The sequence below is a fragment of the Megalopta genalis genome, chromosome 6 (assembly GCF_051020955.1).
Source record: "Megalopta genalis isolate 19385.01 chromosome 6, iyMegGena1_principal, whole genome shotgun sequence".
Lineage (NCBI taxonomy): Eukaryota > Metazoa > Arthropoda > Insecta > Hymenoptera > Halictidae > Megalopta > Megalopta genalis.
The window spans coordinates 21,540,121-21,564,952 of NC_135018.1; the positions used below are offsets into that span (position 1 = coordinate 21,540,121).

A 24,832-nucleotide genomic window follows, 5' to 3' on the forward strand; every position below is an offset into this window, starting at 1 on the left:
CTCACTTCAAGTTTGTTGTTTCCGCAGAGGAGCAAGGGGGATATTCCAATCCGTAACACTGCATTGTTATGTTATTTCTTCGTTCCTTTCATTTTTGATAATAGTACTCGTTTTGCAAGTACGAAACGCAAATCATGGACTATTAAATGAATTGAAAACAGCCGCATTTTGATTACGTTCTTTTTCGTAGGTTCTTCTATGTCGGGGAAAAAAACCGCACATGCATAGACTCATTTACATGCTCCGCTTTAACGTGACGAACTGCATCGCGTGCATATGGCCCGCCTATGCACTTTCTTGGAACCTGGTTGGACGAGTGCACGCTAATACGGCACCCGTAATTCCTGGAATAAATATTCCTTGCTGTTACTACTAACCTTCCTATATTTTCTGAGAAGTTCTATGCTGACATCGGATCGCGATAGCCAGAGTTGGGGAACTTGGGGGAAATGTGGGCATCGCGTAATTCTGGATACAATAATTTGTTTAACTCCTTCACCTTTTTTCGTTTCACACTTCTGCGACTGTTTCTATTGTTGTTAGTGACCAGTAAACCGTCATAGAGAAAAATGACGCACGTTTACGAACGAAGTTTCGTTCAATACGTTCAACCGAATTATTATCATTTTTGTGGTGCGGTTTTTACACAATGCCGAGTATATTTATAACAAATTTTATCAAGCTTCACATAAACGATTTATTTCAGCTCAGTGTATACATGAAAGATTATAATGTAATAGGTTTCAACGAATGAATATCTATATTTACTCATCGTTTTTTAATTGGAAAATTTCAAATCCTCGCGTCAGAAACGTTAATCGTTGGTAAATTGCCTTATAAGAATATGACAAGACTGTATTTATTCTTCATTCTTATTGTAATGTATGTTTCACTTTAAGAAATTTATTAATCCGTTTCCCACGAAAGAATGTTTACAATGGCGACAATTTTAAAATGGAACATGTGAAATCTGTTATTTTTACCGGCACGGTAGCTTCAATGTTAATGTTTACCGAGCGCCTCGACCCCTTTTCAATCACAGTCCTCCTCTAGGGTGATGGAGTCGGTTACTGTTGAGTGATCAATTGCTGTGGCTGTGGTTTATTTCTAGACATAATTAACTTTGTATCTATCCAATAAGGCAGGATAAATTCTTTTATTATTTTATTTCGTTAATTATTTAATAAACGAATTTAATATGTCATATCCAATAAATATGAACATAATTATGCTTCCAAACAAACCAAAGGCAATTGGTCACTCCACAATAACCGGCTCCAGTACTCTACGCTCGGAGCATCACTAAAAAATAGCACCTCCACCATAACTGTTCCTCGGCAGAGCCGAAATTGTTACAGTTATGGAGAAAATATTGTGTCGTTGATATATCGATAATATCAATAATTTCATCGATAATCGATAGTGGCATCTCTATATCGATGTTACACTTCTGCTCCGAACCACCACTACCACCCACACGATAACGATATCTCTTCTGGAGCATCGCGCAATTTCCTCCGCAGACCCGGAATTTCCGGAAAACACTTCCTTGAATCTCGGCTGTAAAGCAAATCGGCACGGCGGCGGTACACAGAACATGGACTACCTTGTTTCACCTGGCAAAACTTGGTAAGTAAGCGAAACGAAAAGAGGGTGGCGCGACAGAGCTCGCTGCGATCCACTTCGCAGATAGAGTAGCTCGTAATAACGCAGAGGCCGCGTGGCAGGTTGTTATTGCCGCTTATTATTTATCCATCGTGGGCGGCTCGTAGCCCGTCGCTCGCGAGATGTTTACATGCGCCGCGTCGGAACGTTAATTATTATCCTCGCGGTCGGTGGACAGACCGACCGAACGCTTCGTAGTTTCGTATCGGACGCCACGTTCCGTCTGTTGACACGTGGCCGTGATAACAGGCCGGGAAAGCTACACGACGTCCTGTCACCGGACACCGGCTGACAAAGAATTTTTCCTGCAATCGATAACGAGGCCCGTTGCTTCCGGAGCGTCGTGGCAACCGGTGTTTTGAACCCCGTTTCAACCCCATGGCGCTTCGACCGAGCCGAGCAAGTCGTGTCGAATCGCGCCACCACCACCCTTTTCTGCCACGAACCTAGCGCCATGTTGACTAATGGCTCACCCCGAGTCGTTCTCGATGTTATTTTAACCTTTCCGATCGGCTTGAAAAAGCTGAATGGGTTCCGAATATTATGTAGTCGAGAGAAATGTTATCAGCATACACAGTATTCTCTCCGTAACTGGCGCAATTTCGGATCTGCCGAGTGACAGTTGTGGTAGAGATACTATATTTATTTCAGTGTTCCGGACGTAGAGAAAAATTGCGATGAAAATAGAAAGAGGAACTAATATTCGCGACGTTCGGAGGACATTAAAGTTTAGGCTTTTAAATTCAAAAATAAAAATTCCTTATTATCCGTTTCTCGTTAATGAAACTTTTACCATCGCATTCGTCTCGTTTTTTTTTATCTGTAAGGATAGAGAATGACTAGAGATGCCACGATTGGACAAAGTAAACATGCAAGAAAGAAAATTTAATTTTTTATAATTTCTGTCTTACTCGTTAAGATCGAAGAGATATTGAGAGATATTCGAGACATGGAAGAGTTTGCTATTATAGATTGCTTATTTGTTAATCAGAGAATAGTTTAAAGTAATCCAACTTGCATCTTGTTCGAGCTTATTTTAATCAGAAGATTTTCAGCTATTAATTAATTCAGTAGTTTCTCTTTTTTCAAATTATCCATAAACAAGAGATTTAATGAATGATGTTCTTTGTACATGACACGTGGACTACGTATAGAATTTACTGTGTGTCACGTTCGCGTTCCAGTAAAGTAAATTCACCTTGGTTGTACCAACGAAGGCAAAAGAAAAAGGAGGGCAGAACAGTTTGATTTTATCAGGCATCGGTTGGAATTACATTCTGAATTCCGATTTATTTCTGAATCTTATAATGCTGATAAGAGTACTTCTATAACTTTATTATATATTGATTGAAGATATTAGAGCGGTTAGTAATATAGTTTTCGTTTAAAGAGAGAATGTTAGTTTTCTTAAATCTTAGTGATAGAGTAAAAAAAAAATCATAAAGTATTCATTTCAAATTGAAAAACTAATTTGTTCATCAAATTATGCAAATTAATTTTGTAAATACGTTTGTAACGAACATATTGCTTTTAATTTTCATTAATTTGAAAAAAAAGAAAATCAGTTTCATTGCATCAACAACACATTTCCCAAATTTGTAGGATTTAAATTATTTCTATAATAATTTAGCATGAACTGCAGCGTTGCCTTGTGAAGATACATAAAATATTTCGTCTGCTGTAAATGATCCAATAAATTGCTTTTTAAAGGAATCATTTTTGTTTTAGAACCATTTAATAATGTTATATTATTAATTAAATAGTATTTGGAACTTGTTATAATGATTGAGACCTGAGAAAGGGAACTCATAATATAAGAACTTTTTTAAAAAAGTACCACGTGTAATGAATTCCAATGTAGCTTATGAAAAACTTAACGTTGGATGAAAAAAAGAACAAGGGAAGTTTGAACATTTACTTTATATTTATAAGCACAAAGTATTTAAATTATGTATGAAATGTCCGAATCTTTACAGTAACTTTGATTAAACAACAACGACTGATGAGAAACAAAAATGCAAAACACAAATTAAAAGACAGAAATTAGGGATTAATTATTCGATCAAATTCTGCTGTTTAAACCTCATCCCAAATAACCGACTGTCCCGATGGCCGAAATAAATGAAATCTGCTGTGTACCAGCGGATACCGAAAAATAATGGATTGCATAACAGTAATCGTAATCAAACTCCCTGCACAAAAGGACATCGCATCTATTATGTATTCCGCAGAGTTTCATTTACATAACGTTCAGCTAAGCGATATAGAACGCAGGAGGAGGAAAGCTGGAGAGGGACGAAGAATTTCTCTAAATCGCTTTAATGCACTCAATCGCGGTTCCGCTATGGTTGCAGAGGCTGATTTCGCAATAGTCGCGATGACTCACAGCGCTCCGGCGTTGAAAACGAAATGAGAAAATTCTCTATTAACAAAAGGGAGGTAATCTGATCGTTCACCGGATTATGAGATTACTCGCAGTGGTGCTGGATACAGATAGTATTTGTAATAAAAAATAAATGTATGCTCGAAGATTATTTCTTCAGTTAAATTCCATTAGTTAATCTGAAATATTTATCAATATTTAAACGGATTTATTTAAGGTCTGTAACTTTTCTTTGTTAGATTATTTGAATATTTTATAAGGTAAACGGCTTAGCACTAAAACTGGAAATAAAAAAGATGCTACTGGACGTGGCAGTGATCATTTTTCCGTTTATGTTATGGGCGCGCTAAATTAATAAGGAAAGTTTGAAACGGTATTAAACTTCATTAAACTCGAAACTATGTCTCATTTTCTATGCATGCACAAGAACTTCTACCACGAAAGAATCGGATCGCGTCAATTATCTCTTGACAATCAAGCGAATACAAGTTTAAAAATTGATTTACAGATCTGTGATGCCACATATAGACGAAAATACTTGTGTGTTAAATGTGTTAGAACCATTGATCTACATTTCTATAGAACAGACTCTACTACTATAATTAAATAAATAAATATTAGAGGGGACGATTATATAAATGGATCGATTATAAATAGAACTCAATTGATCTATTTTTTAATATTTAACATTTTTACTTCCGTCAATCTATGTTTTATATAGCGGGTCTGAATTTTGCAGCTCTTGTAATGTAATGATCGCTCCTGTGTATGACATTATCAATGACGAAGATCTAGACGCGTACACTACTTTGACTATTATATTACCCTTTGTCTGATAATGTTATCTTGCTGCTATTTAAAATATTATCTCATGTCTGATCACTGTTTTCTACTCTGTTGAAAAATAACAAAAGAACAATCGTGCCGGCCTGGTTCTCAGTTACATGAATATGAATAATATGCTAAGTGCGTATTTAGTAGCGTTTCGACTGACTTTTATTGTAGTAGTAAAATCTCCTGAGAGGATCGTTCAAAATTTTTATAGAACACGACCGCTGTATTGGCTCAATGCCAAATTTGAAATTGTAACGCTAAATATTTATACAGCTTGACAGGCTTTGTCAAGAACCGTTCAAATGTGCTTAAGTACATACATAAAAGTTATTGTTTAAATTTTCGTTACGAGCTCAAATAAAAAAGTTTGGTAACGTAACTTATCTTTTTTGTTATTCCAATCAATTATAATTTTCGTAAATATTCGCTGTCCAATAAACAGACAATCTGAAGTCGAAAAGCATTCGAAACATTTGATTGAATTTTAAAAAAGTCATTGCGTTTTAAACGGTGTGTACTCACTTTTGCACATCACTGTATGTGCTTTTAAATAAGGCTCTTGTTAAAAAAAAACAATTCCAACATTTTTTCCTATAAAAATTTTTAAATTCGTGTTCGAAACAATTCCTACAATTTCATGAAATTGTATTCCTTTAGTTTGTTAATTAACTGATGAAGCCTCAAGAAATCTGATAAGAATAATTTTGAGCCGTTTGGTGGTGGTTCCACGTACGTTTTAACCCGAGAAAGATAACCTACGTCGCAGAGGCGCCTGCGAAATAAACATATTGCTATCTAATTTTTCATAGAGGTCTAGTGATTTAAGTTTAAAATTACTTAAAATATAAAAAAATATAATATAAATGCATTTTATTTTTACAATAATGCCAAACCTTTAAAATGACTAGATTAACTTAAATAAATATCCATTGTTAGTATAAAATTGACGCCTTAGAAAAGCATGCGCCTCTGAAGCGTATGGTTATCTTTTACGTACGTTGTCATATGGTTATCTTTCTAGGGTTAAGGTTGTTCGTGACGGAACCGATTTTGGAATCGTTTCTATCAGAACAGATTTTCAGACGATTCGTAGCCCAACTAGTTTCGTCGTCGCACTTAAGCGTGCATCGGGGAACGCTAATGATCCGTATCGGTGATCCCGTTACCGTTGCTACCTCCGGAGCAGCATTGCTTCCGTCTCGAGCCCACGTAAACCGTCCACCGACGCAGTTTTCTTGAACCTGTCTCGAACTTTCTGTTTAACACCCGCACGACCGCAAGTTAGTCATTCCCGACCCAGAAATGGTTGTGATCTGATTACGCAGGATCTGTTTCTCCATCTGCTCTATCTCGTTTCTCGACTTTGTTTCATAACTTCACACATCCTGCAACTATGTACAGTAAATTCTGTCTAATTGATCCTCAGCTTGTAATCAAATATGGACAATTTGAGAAGAGGGGATACGATTATTTGAGCCTCGCGCATCGTTTTCATAGTCACCGATTGTCAACAACTATAAAAATGAGCTGCGAGGCTCGAATAATCGTATCTCCTCTTCCAAAATTGTCCATTTTTGTAAACACGCTGAGGAACGATTGGAGAGAATTTATTGTAGTTTGAAGAACCATTTCCATTAAAACATATCTATAAACTATAAATACTTAGATTTCTACAAAAATGTAATTTATTATAAAATACCGTTGTACGTTCTGCTTTAGCAGGATGAAGAATCTTGTGTAAAGAGTGCAGAGTGAAATAAGAATGGCATACTTCGTAGCTCAAGACGTTAACGTTAATCTTAAGATTAAACCAATCTTAACATCAACACAATATGTACTTACTGCAGGTTTTTATGTAAAATAAAAATTAATTAATTGCAAGATCAGTGGCTGTATTGGCATTTAGTTCTTTTCTTAATAATTTTATTAGAGTTGTAAATGACAGAACAATATTTGTAAAATCTTTATACGTTTTCAATGTTTCGCTGTGCTTATATTTAAAAAATACACAATTAACTCGCAAGCGTATATTTATTAAGTTGTTTTACGAGGAGTATTTTGTCAACTAATACGTAAACAATTATATTATAATTGCATAGTGAACTGTTAAAGTCATTGTGCTTATTTGTTGAAATTGAGCTAAGCAAGTCATTCCCAAACAGGCGATTCGTTCATAGATTACCAACAATTATGTTGTGACAAATCGTCATGTTTGTGATATAATTCATGTCAGCATTTCTTAATGGCAACTATTAAAACTATAGTTACAGATAGTTATACAAAGATGTGTTATATCGCTAAAGATTATTAAGGGTTATTACTAAGTATAATTAGCGACGTGAAAGTATGTTTGTAGAAATGATTCACTCATATACCCACGTTTAAATAAAAACCAGCTCCAATCTCGATAATTACAGTTTTGTAATTTATCCAATAAAATCATCGATCATTTTATATCTTTAGAGTTACGAGTATAATTCAGGAAGTAGCTACTTAATCTCACTCTTCCTTTTCAGATCTTAGAATCGGTAATTCGAGCGTTAATAATATCATCATACTGCCTTTCACTTTTCAACACTTGAATTCGATACATCAATAATATATTGTAGATTAATTTGAAGACAGTGAAAAGTTCCCTCCATCAGTTGTATAATGGTTACATAGACGTGCAGTTAATTCCAATTTGATACGTACACTTTAGGCAAGAGTAGCGCTTAACATAACTGGCGGATCTAAATAAAGGATAGACCGGTTTCATAATGCGCAGTAACGAAATCTTGAGCTAGAAAAAAATGCAGTTGCCAATATCTACCGGTTTCGGTGCAATCGATGACGTACGCCACGGTGAAGGTTTCCAGGTGCAACAGCTTGTCATTTCCTTATCGATTAAACAAAAAAAAGGCCATGAAAACGTTGAGCCCAGTGTGTAACTGTTCTTTCTCTTATTCTCAATTAAATTATCTCTGCAACCGAGAGTTTCAAAATCGAATTAACAACACAAATGTCTACCTATTAAAATGAGATTATCTCAGCCAAAAAAATATTTAAAATTCAAGACCTTGAAAATCAACCTTAAGGGTGTAGAGAACCAATACACGTATTCCGTTACTCGCACTACAGAAAAACGTATACGTATAAAAAACTTGCAAGAGTTTACTGAGTATACGATATTTACGCCTTAATGTCGCAGTTAGCAGGTTGCGAGTGGTCAATTGTATTTCCTAAAATTCCTAATGAGAATACAATAATTTCAAATATTCAGTAACGTATTGATTCTCACGAAGTAAGCTACAAGTGCATCAAGATCCCCAGCTCGGTAATGAGAGATGGATGTATGTATTGGGTTGGCAACTAAGTAATTGCCGATTTCAGTTATAGATGTCTCTCACTTACATTTTTATGATATCCGTAAATGTTATATTATAAAACTATTATTATTATTATTATGTTATTTTTTATTATCCGTGAATGTTAGCAACTGGACAAATTGAATGCAGCGGTCAAGGAAAAGCGATCAGAATTGGTCAATCGTAAAGGTGTCATTTTCCACCAGGACAATGCTAAGCCGCACGCGTCTTTGTCCACTCGGCAAAAATTCATGGATATTGGTTGGGAATTGATGTTACACCTACCATAGAGCCCCGATCTCGCGCCATCGGATTACCACTTATTTCGATCCCTGGACAACTCCCTTCGTGGTAAAACTTTTAATGATGACGACGCTGTAAAATCTCACTTAACTCAGTTTTTGGCCGAAAAGGATCAGACTTTCTACGAGCGTGGAATTTTCAAATTGTCGGAAAGATGGCAAAAGGTCATCGAACAAGATGGAAAATAAATTACAGATTAAACTTCGTTCCAAGTAAAAAAGAAATTTTTATTTCATTGAACAAATCGGCAATTACTTAGTTGCCAACCCAATAGATTCAGTGAAAAACTATTATATTATTACGCAGAAAAAAAAATAAATCGAAGCAACAGGTATCACGAATGACAATTTATTGGATCGATTAGGTGCATCAGGCTCTCAGCATCTCAGAAATTAATTACGGGTAATTACCAAATAACTTCTCTGTCGGAGGAATCGTCACAGTCGGCGCTGGTTCAAGAAGCTCCGAGCGCGCCCATTGTTTCGCCAGGACGCATTGTTGTTGCGCGTGGGTTTCGCGGCAATTTCCTTCTAATTGCATTAAGCACGGTCGTCGTAATGAAAACGAAAAAACGAAGGACTTGATTTGTTGCCGCGCTCGGCACGCAACGTTTAGAGACGTTTAATTGCACCTGGAAACTGTCTGGGATTGTTCCCCGTATTTCGTATGATTCACGACCATCCGCGACGAGACAATGTGTACGGACCTCCGGCGCTTTTCTCTTTAGCCTCTTAACCTTTTCCCGCTCGATTCGAACCCGTTAGGTGATTTTTAACAATGCTCTTATGCGTCCTCTGGCTCAGTGATAAACGACTCAATTTTGTTCGTTATCAATCGCAATGAACGTTTCTATTCGCGATTACGATTTTCTCACAGATCGGTATTTATTCCGATTTACGTTATATATAAGCCAACGTACACAAATTTTATGTGAAACGGTGTTATGCTAATTCAGTTACATTGCAATTCAATTTCGCAATTCAATTACACTGTATTTTAATTCAACTCATAATTCAACTATGTCGTAACTCAATTACATAATTCAAAGCTTTCGGATAATTAAATTGCTAATTATTTTAATTAGGAGTGCAATTCAAATACACAATACGGTCGATATACAATCTAATTGAGATGCAATGTAATTGAAATATAGTCTTTAAATTACAGTCCAGAACTTTGATGAAGGGAGATACATTTTTATCATATACATTTTCATATTTTATTTTCGAACATGATCTGATAGAGATCCATTGCATTTACTGCATTTCGGTGTTATGACTATTGTAACTTTCGCCAGAATAGTTGGCGGCAGCGAACGTGTCTCACTGTAATAATGATATTCAACTAGGTTGTGACACACTTGACAAAGAAAGTTCACCATATGTTAAATATGAGTTTTGAAATAATAATAGTTTAGAGTCACCTACTGTCCGAAAATTAAAAATTAACTAAAACAGCGTATACCATAAGTTGCTCGACAAATGATATAAACAATGTCGTTTTTTCTTTTAAACACAATCACATTAATCATAGACGAGATTCTTATGACTTACAGACAAATTATATTTATTAATATTGACATAAAGAATATTGACATTAGATATTAAACATTGACATTAGTCGCTAATACTCTTATAACTGCATCGTAATGATTATAAACTAATAAGATCAATGTGAAATAAATGACAAGCTTATGAAACGATCTAATCATATTCAGCCCACTAACTTCTGTTTTTCCGTGATTGTTATTATTAATATGAAACATATTGACAGAAATGTTTTGGTTTATTGTTCCAGACATTTAGGAGAAATGGGACTAGCCGAAAGAGAAGCAGAAATGCAGGAGTTAGAGACACCACGATCCGGTAGATCGCGAGATCTCTTCGGCGTGCAGCTAGAGGTAAATCGTTAAGTGCTATCCAAATTTTTAAAAGTGTCTCATTGTCAAAAGCATAGACAATGCCATTGTTTTCTAAATATAATCACTTGGAAATATATTTATTACGATTGATTAAACTATGACATGTACAAACGAATAACCCTTTAATAATACAAAAAATGGAACTATATAAAGCACTTATGTTACCGTTGTTAATTGAACAACGAATGAAGAATCAAAACATAGAATTATTGATATTCATTCAATCATATTCATAGCCATAACTTATTAATGAAATGAGTCTAACATTAAGTATCTGCAGACTGCTTTTTATGTAAAGTGATTTGGAATGTACGCTATCATTCACAATAAATATATGGACATTCTTTTGTGAATCTATCAAGTAAATTAATATTATCAAATGATGGACAACTTCAAAGAATGTAAAGTATACTTTTGTGCCAAGATTAGTTTTTCCAAAATTTCTGTTTCTTTCACGAATAAGAAGCATCGTCATCATTCCTCGGCCATTCTAGTCGCATGCAAATTATTTTTACATTATTGGAACTGAAAGAGATATTTAGATGGCTAGCTTTAGATAGACCACTCTGTATAACCCTACAGCTTTCACGTGAGAACGAAAAATTTGTGAGAAGTGTGTTGAGTTTCATAATGACACTGTAAACGATCCCCGATCCGACCGCGTTCTAAATCTCCTAAAGGATCACTAACGGAGAAAGGTGAGGCTCGATCGATCGAAGGAGGGAAAACAGTTCAATGGACAGACTTTCCTTAGCTGTTTCGGTATCAGGTAGCCGTTTGTGCCAGTAGGACCGACACCAGTTTTCTGGGTCGCACCTCTCACTGGTCTCTATACCTATGCTATTGGCAGAAGTGGCTATTGAATTTTCAGCCTGCACCTTGTTCGGTGAACGGCGTATCAAGTCCCAATCGAACTTGTTTTTGACCTCGACAAGGATACTGTAAATCGATCCACGTTCGACGCCTCTTTAAGACACAACTGCTTTATTCACGATCGGCAGTTAGAGTTTGTTGATCATTCAGATCGAAAAATTAGGATCTGCCTACTTTCGTTGCGATTGACATGATTGGCAGACACGAATAGACTGTGGTTATGCAACTGGTACAGGTCTTAAGCTAGTTCCCTGGCAGAGCCTCTATCTTGACGTACGAAATATAAAATGATTGATATTTCTAATGAACATTAATTACAGAGAGACTCTGGAGCGAATATTGCTCAATCTTCAGAAAATGTATAACAATTTTTCGTGTGCAAAAGTTGTGATAGTATTTAAGGTTGGATGGTATGAAATGGTTGCCATGGTTGTCAGAAATTGTAACTATTTCAAATAGAAACATGAAAAGCGTTTAAATGTGGATATTGCTTGAATTAGAATTAGAGGACGTGGAAATAGAACAAAAACTGTCCTAATATAAAGTATTGTGTATCTGTAAAGTATTTATTTGGCTTATCCTAGAAATTCAACGAAATCAGTATATAAAGGTAGTCAGTAAATAAAGTAAATCAAATAATCTCTAAAGTAAATCAGTAAATAAATTCACAAACAATTTTCAAAATTCGAGAAATGATTTATACATTGTAAAAAGCAAAAGTAAATGTATAAAAATTTATACGTTATAATTTCAATGAAATTACTGAAATTTAGGTTACAATATATTAATTTGCTATAAAACGCGTTTTATGTGACATCACGTTGTCGTTTATTCTTCTACCGCAATTGCCTCCGTCCGAGATAGTGTTTACATTAACAACCATTAATTGTTGTGAACTATGCAGTAACTGGAATGTTTACAAACACTATCTCCGACGAAGACAACTGCGATATATATATCGCAGTAAAGATAAACAAACTTTAAAGTCAACTTTTTCGAAAACGGAGCGTCGGATAAAAAATGTTATATCAAATTTGTTTCTTATTTTTTCACGTAGTTTCACCCTCTGCTCGAGTGGACTACAAATTTCGACCCATCCTGTATTGTAAAAATGAATATTACTTAAAAGAACTGAATAATTAAGTAATCATTCCGCTAGAATTATTGTGTCTAATACGTTTAATTTTTAACTTGTTGTTTATGAGACAATATTCACAAATATCATGGATTCAAACTAAACTTTCTAAGCAATCGTTCTAATCAAATTTATTTAATTTAAAGATGAATTTTGCGATTTTGCGTATCTGAAATAAAGACTCACAAATTTCAGACATTCAATACGCAATTAGCTCACTTACTAATCAATGTTAACATTAGATAGATTTTGCAAAAGTGACGATATCTTTCTATTTTCTTGCACATTTTCATAATTTCAATAATTTTTTTCTACAATTATTTTTTCTACATATAAGCAAGCCAAATGGAAACTTCACGATTAACTAATTCCACGATTCTGTTTCCATGCTGTTCGTAAATGAAAACAAATGCCTAAGTTTGTTTATAACGCATGTGATTTCACTGAATAACTTATACGGAGATAATAAAACGCGACAAATCTTTGCGTGTTTACAACATTTAAAAATCTATAAAGTGTATGCGGACTTTTGCAATTGTATATGCAAGTGTCACAACAATCACTGTCTTGATCACCTATGCATGCATAATTTACACGGCAGCCTTTCGCGGGGCTAAAAAATTCGAGCAGCAGTTTCACTTCCGGACAACTCCGATCGATTTTAGCGTTGTCGATTGTCTAGAAAGGTTTCGCCTTTCTCTCGCTGATCGAGAAATGAAAACGAATCACGGGATAGCGAATTTTATACTTTATAGTCACGCATTAGTGGGCGACGATCGTTTCCCTTTTATTTCGCACAGCATCGGACACCTGCAATGTTTATACCAATCTCATTACCAATCCTTTCACGAAGGTTTCATTTTCGTCATTGCACGGTTGAATGAACTGAAAAATCATTTCACAATGTTTCACCTTTCTCGTGACTTCGTCACTACGTCATATCAGTTGCTGGATTTCCCCATTAAAATAAAGGGACTATTCCCACTCGTCGTCCTTGTTATTGTTATGAATCAAGAATCTTTGAACTTTTACAAAAAAATTTGATTTACTTGTAATTCATTTATCACAGTTGATGAAGTGACGTATAGTACGTTCTCTACAATTTTCTCAACGCGTTACAAGACTATTTGATGTATCATTTTTGTTGCGTGACATTTTTGACATTTATTCAATTAATGATCTAGTGTCAGAAGTTCTGTTTAAATTAGTTCAACGACAAGTTTGAAATACTGAGAATAAAAATAAGAAATACGACAGAAATTATGCAACGACCTAATAGGATAAAGATCAGAATTTCTAGGATCAATAGAATGAAAATTTCAGGTAATTGTTTCTTACTATACGAAAGGTTTGAACCAATAATGTATTGTGCGCGTACTGATCGTACATGCAAGATTAACTGTAACATTAATATGAAATTAGCTGTCGTTTCATCGTTATGCTTATCACATGAAATTGGTGCACAAAACATAAATGCAACTCGTGATAGAGGGTAAATGCGGCACTGAATTATACAGTGGCATTTATTCTCTGAAATGATATATTTTCATTCGTCGAACATTTTTGTTAATTCATTGGTTATTTAATATATTTTTCACAAAATCTTATATAACATTATAGAAAGTTATAGTTATCAAAAAAATGCTAGAATTCTGTTCAGAGATGTATGAACTCAGCAATAAAACAGATTAAATAACGATTTTTTTTTATCACCATTTTAACAAACATGCAACTTAAACGTCCATTCACTGTACAGATCATCCGATTGAATAAAAGTTATGAGCAAACTGCGGATTTTAATGCAAAATAAAAATTGTCTGCATTAATTGTAAGACAGTGGCTAGATAGACATCTGTTTCTCTTCCTAATAATTTGTATAAGTTGAACAATGCGATACAATTTTTGAATCGTGTCTTGCATTCGATCTTCACATTTTTGTCTTAAATGCACGAAATCCGCAGTTTAGTTATGAGTGATAATTTTGAAAGAAAATTATAAAATAATCATTGAACGAAACTCTGTGCGTTGTTGAGAATGCGGCCAGTCAACGCATCGACGACAGCTTTATAAGCATTTCCACTGTGCTACAAAGTCAGCTTACAAATATGGTCGTGTTCTTCAAACAAGTAATTGCAAAATCTGCTTCATTCAGTCCGCGCTGTGCAAACCGGCCGAGACGATTCGTATCTCGGCCGTTTTCGGCCGATTTAATGAACTCGTGACTCGGTATTACGGCTCGTTTGCATTGAAACAATTAAAACGACGAACCATAGCCGATGATCGGACCCTGGGACCGGTGCCCAGTTCGACGAACATTAAGCCATGCCGTTTATAATGAGTCGCCTGCGGAATAATTAGGTTCGTGTCATATTGCCAAGCAATTAATAAACTCTCGTCAGTAATTACGATAGAAGCGCAGGGAACATTCCGCGCAGGTCCTATCTTCTGGTGCGATCAATTTACATTAGAACAGCAGCGACCCTGCCATTATAACATCTGTTTGTTCGATAATTCATGAGCTTAGCGTCGGAACATTCTTCTTTCAGGCGTGTACTAGTTACTTTCTACTTATTCGAGGACTGCTATTTAATAGTTATAAGCTTGCACGGAGCATTATCTTAATTAAAGGGGTGTTCTGGTACTGAGTTTTCTTGCAAAAAAATGTGGCATCTTGATAACGTTTTGCTGAAATTACATGCTTCATTTCATTGGAATGACAAAGTTATAAGGGTACAGTGTCATACTACAGTGTCACACACATATTGTAGGAACAGGATATCAACACATTATCTATCAGCGATGGTTTTATAATTTTCGGAAGTCTACAATTTACAATAAAAAAACTGTTTAGAAAGTTGTTTCATCCTTAGCACTGGAAAGATTTTTCTGACATCTATCAGGAACTTGGAGCGTAAAAATTGTAATTTTTGTATACAAAGTCGAAGTGAAATAAAAATCGTTACACTGCTGTGAAGTTTTATAGGAATTAACAAATAAAAGATTTTGTGTTTTATTTATGTATTTTACAGTATGAAGAAAGAATAATAATTAAAAAGAAATACCATTTTATTAAGATCTCTGCTCTTCAGCTTATGTTAAAACGGTTTCAAATTTTCATTTCGTAATTGATGTTAAATAGATGTATCTTTGGGAAATTATGGAATAATCTACGTATTCCAGAATACATGTATTATAATTAAAAATTATATATACAGGGTGAAGCATTTAAAATAGGTTACCAGAGTATAACTCGTTCGTCTTTAGGAATAGAAAAAAAGTTCCAGACGAAAGTTGCTTGGCTTCAAGGAGCACATAATAGAGTTCTGATAGTAATTTTATGGCGAGTGGAGACGTAGGGGACCTATGAAGGTCAAATCTATTTTTTAAATGGAATAAAGCATTTTTTTGTAGGAGCTTTAATTTTTATGATACCGAGGGACACAAATACGACATTATTGATGTTTGATAATACTTCTGTCATGCTTATACTGATTCTGTTAATGAAGATGTTCAATGTTCAAGTTTGTATCTGTGTATATAGAATATAAAGTATATCATCCTATTTAAAAAAAATAGTTTTAACCACCATATAACATGACAATAACATGACCGCCTTCTCTCATCATAAAATTACTGTCACCATATTATGTGCCCCTTGTCACCAAAGAATTTGTGTCTGAAACTTCTTTTCTATTGTTAAAGACAAGCAAATTATTCAGGTGACCAGTTTTAAATACTCCACCCTGTATAAGACCTCAATAAATACAGATTCATCGTTTTTGTAAGGCAATAGAAAGCAATTCGTGTGATCTAAAACTTTTAAATTAATTTGTCGAGATACGATATGATTCGATATACGACCGATGCAATCGATACCACAGTACCATTCATACGTAACATAGCATTAAAAAACAAATAAGCAGAGTTTCTCGTTTCCTAGTCGTGCATGACAGATCGTGAAGACTTGTTCTTTATATCCTATTCCCTGCGCCATTAATTAATCGTTCTATTAAATAAAGTAGGTATTTTAGCGCAGTTTTTAACATACATTGCTACAACTTCTGTCGCAATTAAACACGTCACTCGAGCAATAAATAATAATAACTATTTTAACGTGTTACCTATATTTTCTAATTGTGTGAGGAGACCAGCTGGTATAAAATCATCGCGCAATGGCGAACGGGGACACTTATTTGAAATGAACTTGACTACAGAGACCTCTAGGTTTATGGAACCGCCAAGATTGCGGCTACAGGATAGAAAAGGAAGATCGCTAATTAAATAATAATGACCAAATTAATGCGCTCCGGAGGTTATCCGAGGCATCTGCAATTAGATTGCTTGACCCGTCAGAGATTCCGTGAATACGGTTCGTCGATACCTGTCCGACGAGTGCCGGCCTTTGCCGATCTGTGCGAAATGACATTTAATCGAACCCCGTTCCCAACGACGACGAAATGGGAAAGGGTACGAACCGTGTCGGACGACGGAAAAAGAAATGCCGGACAGATTTCGCAATTTATTTCGTCGGTGCAACCGCGTATCGGTCCCGTCATTATCCGGTTATGCTTCCATGACTTCGCGGTCCGTTTTCACTTTTACGTTAAGCACGACGAGCATTATTATAAACGTCGGCATTAAAATTATTATCTAGGAAATCGGCGTCGAAGCTCGTGTACGAGTCCTTTCGGACAATTACGAAGTAGTTTCCGCACCATTGGAGCGTTGGTTTCTTTTTACTTTGGCGGGACAAGAAACGATCAGTTCCTTTTTCTGCAGGATTGCTCAACGTCAACGCGCGATATCATGAATATCTTCTACGTGTCAATTTGTTTTACGTGCCCACGTGTTATAGAGCGATTATAGTTAAAACAAGTCCGATGTTGTGCTAGACCATCCAAGGTTATATCTGTGAGAACTGCGACGGTGTTATTTCATATTGTCCGGTTTATGTTCGCGACTTAGATTAATTTGTAGATAGTTATGGAGATAAAGATGTAACCTTACTGATTTCAATGAGCTTGAAATATGTTGTCAAGGTCATCATTCTAAATAACTTTTCCTGTTATATAATAAGCAATCTGATAATAATCTCTGTATACTGACTAACAAATATTATTCGGATATCTTTTAACTTTTTCAGGCTAAATGGGTTAAAAATTGTTCCACCCTTTGTTTAGCTTTTTACGTATCATGGGATGTATTTTAATTTATCTCAAGAAGTTGAAGTTACTAAATAGTCATACAGTTTAATATTTTATCGAATGTTTTTCATTCAGTCGGCAATGTTATGAACTAACGGTAAATGCGTAAATAAGTGAAAACAAATATTGACGCAAGTCAAAACGTGTTAGTAAGTTGTTGACACTGTTGCGATTAAGGTCAGCGAATTGTGTAGTGCAGTGAATTTCCGTCTTCCATAACGTTATATGTTGGTTCTTTTCTTACAATTTACTATGAGCAAATAAATTGTTTTATAATAACAACAAAACACATTGCTTGATGTTTTATACTAATTTTGAAGCTGTATAAGTAATATTTTATATTAAATAACTGAAATGAACGTTTTCTTGCATCTTTTGTATTAAAAAATATTGTGTGCAACTTGGCGTATTATTTACTTTAAAATCGTGTGTCTGAAAGAGTTAAAATGCAATAACTTGTTCAAAATGGGACTCCAAAATGGGGCAAACTTTGCGGAGATTTGAATTTCGATGAGATCTTAGAGGGATTAAAGTTGAATTTGTTAAGTTTTTCAGTCAGTTTTCGCTACTCCAAGCGGATTTTTTATTAACCCCATGTCATACCATTATTTTCACCGTTATAATAATTAGAACTTTTTCGATTCTAACAGCTCCATGGAAGGAAAAGAAAAGTATTTATTGTATGCCAAAATTGACCTGAATGATTATGTAAATATGGACGACAAGAGAACAAAATTTTATTGCGACCGATACTTATTACCATAAGTACATATACAGGGTGTCCCATGATTGTGTTAACACCCGGAAACGGGTGATTCCTGAGGTCATTTGAACTAATTTTTTTCTTAACGAAAATGCGATCCGCGACTTTGTTTACGAGTTATTAACGTAAAACTGTGACCAATGAGAGACGAGCTCAGCTGACCCAGTTCCGCTGATTGGCTCGGTCGCGTAGCGCTAGGTGAGCTCGTCTCTCATTGGTTACGCGTTTTCTGATGTTAATATAATTATAGGACACCCTGTATGTCTAATGAACTGCAAAGATATCATCAGCATTGTCTAGTTACTTATACGGTGTCTTTCACGTTTTGATTGGTACACCCGTAATCCAATATGACAGTTCAAAGATTCGAATTTATGACACAGTTATAACAACAACATAAACAACAATACATAAACATAATACATAATACAACAAATTAAATTGTGCACCTGATACACACATACATCTTAATATGCAAGAGAAAAATCAAGAATCCTCTGGAATTTTGGAAATTTCTACAAATTCCGTACTTTCTAAAGGCCAACTGAGACTTGAATTCCAACTCGTTGAGCAGTGTAATTCAATGATTCTCTCCACATGCAACGAAATGCACGTGTAATGAAATATTAATAGCTCGCAACGTTAAAAGAATCACATTATAATTAGTTACGATGTGTTGGAAAGACTATGATATTCACGACATGCTGAATCGAATCAGATTGGTCACCGTGGATGAGCATACGTATGCAGTATTCCCTTTTGTCGTTTAGCCGCGCATCGGTTTTTCGCGCGTTCGCGGTGCGCCGTGTAAAAATATATGGATCTTTACACGAGTCCACGTGCAAACGATCGCGCGGCAAAAGAAGCATTTTTTTTCGCTGATCGTTTTTTACAGAACACCGGAGTCCGGCATTGGCGTTTCACGGTATGCTCCTTTCATTGCGGATAATTTCGTTCGTTTCGCTTGTACCCTGTCGTCGTAACCGCATCGACAATCGAGATTCTGTCGTTAGCCAGAAACGAAAGCGAACATCCGGAGATACTTTGATCGCGGTAATAATCGGAGGATTTTTCTCGTCACGTTTTGTGACTGTGAAACTAATTGGCAGCCGTCTATGATCGATTCGGAAAGGGAAACGATAGCCTTCCTCTGCCGAACCGTAATTCATGAAATTCATATTTCGCGGTGCATTTGTATCTATGAATGACGTACCTATTCCACGACTCTATAACTTCGAACGAAGACCAAAGTCATAGATTCATTTTTTGGGTCCACCTTGACTAATTACGAACATTCAATCCGAATTCAAATTTTCTAGTAGCCAATATCTGAATTTAATCTGTTTATTATTTTTTGTTGTAAATTATATTTATTAGTTACATTTTTTTAAATCAAAATAAAATTAGATAGGTCTGTTACCGTTACATAGCCATTGGATTAAATATCTGTAGTCATACGATAAATATTGATTGATTTTTCTTGTATAAATTATTAACAATAAAAAACATTTTTATCGCCATAGTTGTGAAGAAAATTGAACTTCAATTTTAAAATCGAGAAAGAACTTCCTTACAAATAATGAGAAATAAATGAATTACGAAAGGTAAATTAAACCTGTATAAGGGTTAATTTTGTTTGTACATATATGATCTACGAAATATGATGTACAAAAGAAATTAATTTTTAAGGATTAATTTAAAGAACTAATTTATTCATGATTTTCCAATTATTAGAGAAGGAAGGATATTTCTGTTTGTCTTCTCTCTGATGTGTATAGACAAAAACAATTTCTATTTGGTAAGTAATGAGTATTCCTTACTTCCGAATATGACCTACTTTTGAGTGTCATCTGTATAACACAGGTTTTGCACTCCGAATATATTCATCTGCGGGTCATAGTCGCCTGTGCCTATTCTCACCACTGTATTGGATTAGTCAAACAGTCTCCTCAAATATTTTAATATCGAAAACTAAACTCGTCTAACTAATAAATATTGTTAATTTATAAACAAGGGTTAATTTTGAGCGCACTACCATTATTCGTATTCTGAAATTTTTTAAATGTCTGTACGATTTTAAGCAGGTCCTACCCAATTTCATCATAATACATAAAATCCGCAGTCTAATGATTAATTAGGCTCCGGTTCAAACGATTCGTCGACGGAAGGGTAAACACGGAACCACAACTCAGTTGTTCCGGATGTCTGTCGAAATGTAACTTTATGTAATTCCACGCTGACTCCTCGTATTAATGATATGTGGCCGCGATACCGAGCCGATTACGAAGTGGTGAGTTATTATCCTGTCTGTTGTAATCAGCCGTCCTTGTTAGCGGTAGAAAAGTTGTTGTTCCCCCATCGGCGCATGCGATGAATTACATATTTAATAAACTGCATACCCGCGTAACGTCAATCAATTGTCGGATAATCATGTCAGAAAGCCTGGCGAAAAATTGCTTTTCTTTTCCCGAACATACTTCATCGTGTCTCGTCCAAAAGAATATATGTAGAAAGGTCTCCTAAGTCAGTATAAAAAATAAATAAAATTCGTTTATTTTATCGAAGTGACTGAATTATATCCCACGAGATTGTATCGTCGCACTATCATAATAATAGCGTGAACATGTCTCTAATAGTTCTTTTTGCTATCAGCCAAATCGTAAAAGCAACACTTTTATATTCAGTAAAAAATATAATTTTCATTAGGATCACCTACGAAATGCTATAAAATTCGCTAAATATAAGCAAAGATCATTGTACAGGTTTTACACTCCAAATTAACCTTTTTGTAGGTCTTATTTATCTTTTTACAAATCAAATTGTCCACAAGAGTTATTTATAGAAAATTCAATTTTTAAATTTAACATGAATTAATATTCTTATTTATAAAATAATACAAATTTCATTACAAATGATAAGTATACAGTAATTATTTATAAAATTTCTCTCTCTCTCATTCAATTTTTAAATCAATATGAGATTTATCGAGAATAATCGAATTTGATTTGCAAAAAGATGAATATGACCTACGAAAGAAATACTTTGGAGTGCAGAAGGTTTAATATGATTTTCAAAATGACTGATTTTGAGTGCGAGATCAGTATAACTTCCGCGTGAAAATTGATTAAAATATTACTTTATGTATCAAACAATAAATGATCCTCTTTATTTTAAATCGTGCGTATGAATTTAAAGATAAAATATCTTGTTTGTTATACTCTGTTTTTCAAATAGTAATTTTATTTCAAGGATATCGAAAATAAATAACAATTTTAACAATTTAAAAAATTCTTCTAAAATGACGTTATATTCGTAATGGAACGATAAACATAATTTTTGTAACGACACGAAATTTCCTGGGAACCAAATGAATGTATAGTCGCATAAACGTTTTCAATTCATTTGTCTACTATTATGTTTGAATATATAGCAGGCTAGCGTGTAACGAACGAATATTTCGTCAAATGAACGTAAACTTTAATAAAGGTGGCATTATGGCGCAATGGCGTAACATTCTACACGACTCCATTACCCGAATGAAGAAACGCAAGGAACGACCTTGCAGAAAGGAAGAAAATAATGTCCCCTACCGAGGGATCCCCTCGACCCACGATCTGGGTGCAACGATGCAATTGCACTGCATGCAATTTTGATCTAGGAAGAAATTATGACGAAAATGAAATTATGAAATTATTAATTTCACCTGTCAGCATCAAATTTTCACGTCGAGTCGATCGATGAGTTGTTATCATGGCATCGATAACCTGGTTGCTATCGATAACTCGGCCGGTAGTTAACTCTCGGATAGCAGCGTGCGTTAATAGTCATCCACGATGATTAGATTCAATTATTCATGGGATGCATGGCACGATACTAGTTAGAAGAGAAAATTCGCCCTCTGCCTCTTAATTGAATTTCATCGGTAAACTATAAATGCTAAACATTTATGACAAAAATAAGTACATATATGATATAGGAACTGTAGACAAATTGCAAGAATTTAAAAGTTGACTTACGAACTAGTTGAGTTTATTAATACATTAAATGTATATATATATGTTTGATTCTAATACGTTGCGATCGGTGCAGAATATTCTTATTTTGCATAAAGCTCAGCACATTTCATTCATCGGTCTGAAGACGATTGAAATGAAATGTTGTTTGCGGCAATTTATTTGTGATCGAATTTGCTGTAAGTATTTGTTCATAATTTAATACTTTTTTAATAATATTTTCATGCGACATGCGAACACCGTTGGGGATTCTATAGAAATGCCATAGGGTAGTCTAGATATGAATAAGTAAAAATGTGACTACGTAGAGTAACTACGCGGAGGACGTATATAGACAGAAATAAGCATGTTGAAACGTGCAGAGAGTATAGTGATTTTATTACTACAACGTATAATTTCACAGTGTGTAGGGGCGGTGGGCTTTAAAAGGAAAACATCAAAAATCCAAGCTAACTATTTATATTTTAGGGACATTTATGATGTTGTATGATTTGATTTCTTATAACCACAGTACTACTTTGTAGACTATCTAAATTATCACTTGACTGTGGATCATGTTAAGTAGAAATTCAATTCTTCTAATAAATAAGTTTAGAGAAGAAATTCAATTCTTCTAATAAATAAGTTTAGAGAAGAAATTCAATTCTTCTAATAAATAAGTTTAAAGAAGAAATTCAATTCTTCTAATAAATAAGTTTAGAGAAGAAATTCAATTCTTCTAATAAATAAGTTTAGAGAAGAGATTCAATTCTTCTAATAAATAAGTAATGAAACAATATTCTTAAATTCTTCTGATGTTTCTATTGTATTGAATTTCATCTACTCGAAGAACGATAGTTAACAATCAGCCAAATTCATGTCGATTTTGAACAACCATGTTCGTCAGAATATGAATGAGTTAGTATTATAGAGGCATAAGTCACAGTTTCTTCATTGTGTGAAACAAGGAGTGTTATTGTTTACTAATATCTGTATTGAATAGTAACCAAATTTATTGTTAAGATAATATAGAGTTCAGTCAATTTATAGTAACTTTATAATTTATTTCACTTGTCATTTTAACATTTTGATATGTATGAATTACATTTTAAGGCACAAGTCAAAATAAGACTTACGCCATTATGATTTTAACTTACTCATATATGTAAACTTTAGTAACCATCCGATTTGGACGACCACTTGCACGAAGTTACTCGAACAACACGTCCTAATATGCGTCCGTTACAACCATACCCTAATTTAGGAATAATAATTCGTGTAATCGTAGGAAGTTCAGCGGTTTCAGACAATTACGGCGAACATTCGCATGCGGACCAGCTCGCGATTAGAGAATGTTCGCGTCTTGCGCTGGTTCCCTTATCTTCTCAAATATATCTATTCAGGTTCTTCCACGTATAACATCATGTGTCCATTCGCGTGCACATACGGCTGGTGTTTTACCGCACACACGAATATACTGACACCGAGAAAGCACGGTGCACTACTAGTAGGATAAACCACGGAACGAGATCGTTATCGGACGAAACAGGAAAGGAAGTTTTGCACTGGCTACGCTCGGCGATCTCCTCTTGAACCTTCATTAATTAACTCTCTTCCTCTCGTCTATGTTTCAGATACAATAACGTTTTCTGTTCTTTTAAATCAAGTGCTACTGAACGCAGTGGAAGACGTTGCAAGTTTCGTTAATTATGCATCATAGTGTGTGTAACAAATATTCGGATACCTTTAAAAATGGTATAACTTTTTCGAAACTGCACTGACTGACTAGAATCTTCTTGGAGAGATTAGAGGAATTAGATTACCGCACAATGACTAAAATAATTTTTTTAATTTTGCTATTATTTGGAATAGCAGAAAAAACTCACATTTTTCAACTCTTTATCTGTCTATATGTTCTATAAAGAAAATTAAAAAAATGCGTTTTGTAGGTCTTGGCAAGCTACATGCGTACTGAAAATTTCATTGAAACCGATTGTCGTTGTTATGGGCTCTTAACGAAAACTCTCCTCCTCTTTGTTAATTGTGCAAAAAAACCGCGGAATTTCAAACTGATTTAAACTTGCAATCGGAGATTTTTCACGGATCAGTTATCAAAATCTCGAACGAAATTACTCGAAGCAGCAAATAATGCTCTAAAAAAAATATAAAATGATGGCACGTTGGAAATAGTTAGACCGTTTAAAAAATTTGATAAAAGACTGAATTGAAAAAATACCATAATTATCAGCAGTTTTGTTATGTCCCCTTAGAGGGGAAATCCGAATGCAAAGTGTTACATTTGTATAGTCACAGCAAAAAACGCTCTTTAATGCTCTGTGGATAACGAAACTATTGATCTTTCGGTCCCACAAGCCCAGATTTCAAAAATCTACCATACATCACGCTTATTCT

At 34.8% G+C, this 24,832-nt stretch overlaps 1 protein-coding gene across 1 annotated transcript in view; it reads left to right on the forward strand.

Moving 5' to 3' along the window:
• Window positions 1-24,832, forward strand: part of LOC143259746 (uncharacterized) — a 106,651-nt gene that overhangs the window by 80,180 nt on the left and 1,639 nt on the right. Inside the window, exon 2 of the mRNA XM_076523157.1 lies at window positions 10,330-10,432. Within this exon, the coding sequence (XP_076379272.1) occupies window positions 10,343-10,432 (90 nt within the window). The 5' untranslated portion in view covers window positions 10,330-10,342. The remainder of the gene's footprint in view (window positions 1-10,329; window positions 10,433-24,832) is intronic.